Consider the following 1411-nt stretch of genomic DNA (forward strand, 5'->3'; position numbering starts at 1 on the left):
CTTAAAGGCCTTTTTTAAAAAATCTTTCTCAAAATTATTTATTATATACTTAATACTCTTAAGTATATTTCTAAAAAAGAGAAACCCTGTACCTTCCTATTTGTTGAGAAACTGACATCTGAAATAGGGAACAGACATTGCCATCCCAAACCAGTCTTCATGACCTTTGATTGTTTTTTTCCTTTACCCATTCTCTCAGGGCAGTGATCAGCCCGAGTGCATATGAGGGAGGCAAACAAGACTCAGGTGACTGAGTTTGTTCTCACAGGACTTACAGATCGTCCAGGGCTGCAGGTCCCCCTGTTCCTGGTGTTCTTGGTCAGCTACCTCACCACCATGGTGGGCAACCTCGGACTGATTTTTCTCATCTGGAAGGACCCCCATCTTCACACCCCCATGTACTTACTCCTTGGCAGTTTGGCCTTTGCAGATGCTTGTTCCTCATCCTCTGTGACTCCCAGGATGCTAATGAATTTTTTATCTGAGAATCATATGATATCCTACTTTGAGTGCATCACCCAATTTTATATTTTTGCTTCCAGTGCAAACACAGAGTGTTCCCTCCTGGTAGTGATGGCCTATGACCGCTATGTAGCCATATGCAACCCCTTGCTTTATCCAGTGGTGATGTCCAACAGGCTCTGTACTTGGTTGATAAGTTTGTCTTATGTAATTGGTTTTCTGCATCCCACAATTCATGTAGGATTATTATTTAGATTAACCTTCTGCAGGTCCAATATAATACACCATTTCTACTGTGAAATTTTGCCACTATATACAATTTCTGCACTGACCCATCTATTAATGCATTGGTGGTTTTTATTTTTGCTGCTTTTATTCAAGCTTTTACTTTTATGACCATCATAGTGTCCTATACCCGTGTCCTCTTTGCCATCCTGACAAAGAAATCTGGAAAGGGCAGGAGCAAAGCCTTCTCCACATGCAGTGCCCACCTGCTCTCTGTTTCCTTGTTCTAAGGCACTCTCTTCTTCATGTATGTGCGTCCTGGGTCTGGCCCAGATCAATATCAGGATAAAATGTATTCACTGTTCTACACGATTATCATCCCCCTGCTCAACCCCTTTATTTATAGCCTAAGAAACAAGGAAGTTTTAGGTGCACTGAGAAAAATTATAAAGAAATAAATATTTCTGAGGAAACCTTTCATCATTCCTTAGATTTTACTCTGTTTAAATAAAGCATGTGTCCCTGGGTTTTGCACATAGTAGGGCTTTAATATGTACTTGTTAAGTGAATGAATAACAAATTTAGAGTAGATATACTTGTCTTCATCCTAAGTTCTTGTGATCATCAAAATAATTAATGAGCATGGTAAGGACGGACTCCACTTACCTTGTGTTGTTTTAAGTCCAACCTCAAGGATGAAACTGGAATGAAATCTTCAAATTAC

The 1411-nt window shown here is 39.8% G+C and overlaps 1 protein-coding gene across 1 annotated transcript; it reads left to right on the forward strand.

Annotated features, from left to right (window-relative positions):
* The first annotated feature begins 222 nt into the window (after window positions 1-222).
* LOC112821175 (olfactory receptor 5AC1) lies at window positions 223-1145 on the forward strand. The gene is given in 2 exon segments (XM_025868483.2): window positions 223-784; window positions 787-1145. Coding segments are annotated over 2 exon segments (921 nt in total).
* Window positions 1146-1411: the final 266 nt, after the last annotated feature.

Source organism: Callorhinus ursinus, unplaced genomic scaffold (assembly GCF_003265705.2).
Source record: "Callorhinus ursinus isolate GAN/ISIS: 27379988/994484 unplaced genomic scaffold, GSC_fseal_2.0 scaffold1, whole genome shotgun sequence".
Taxonomy (NCBI): Eukaryota; Metazoa; Chordata; class Mammalia; order Carnivora; family Otariidae; genus Callorhinus; species Callorhinus ursinus.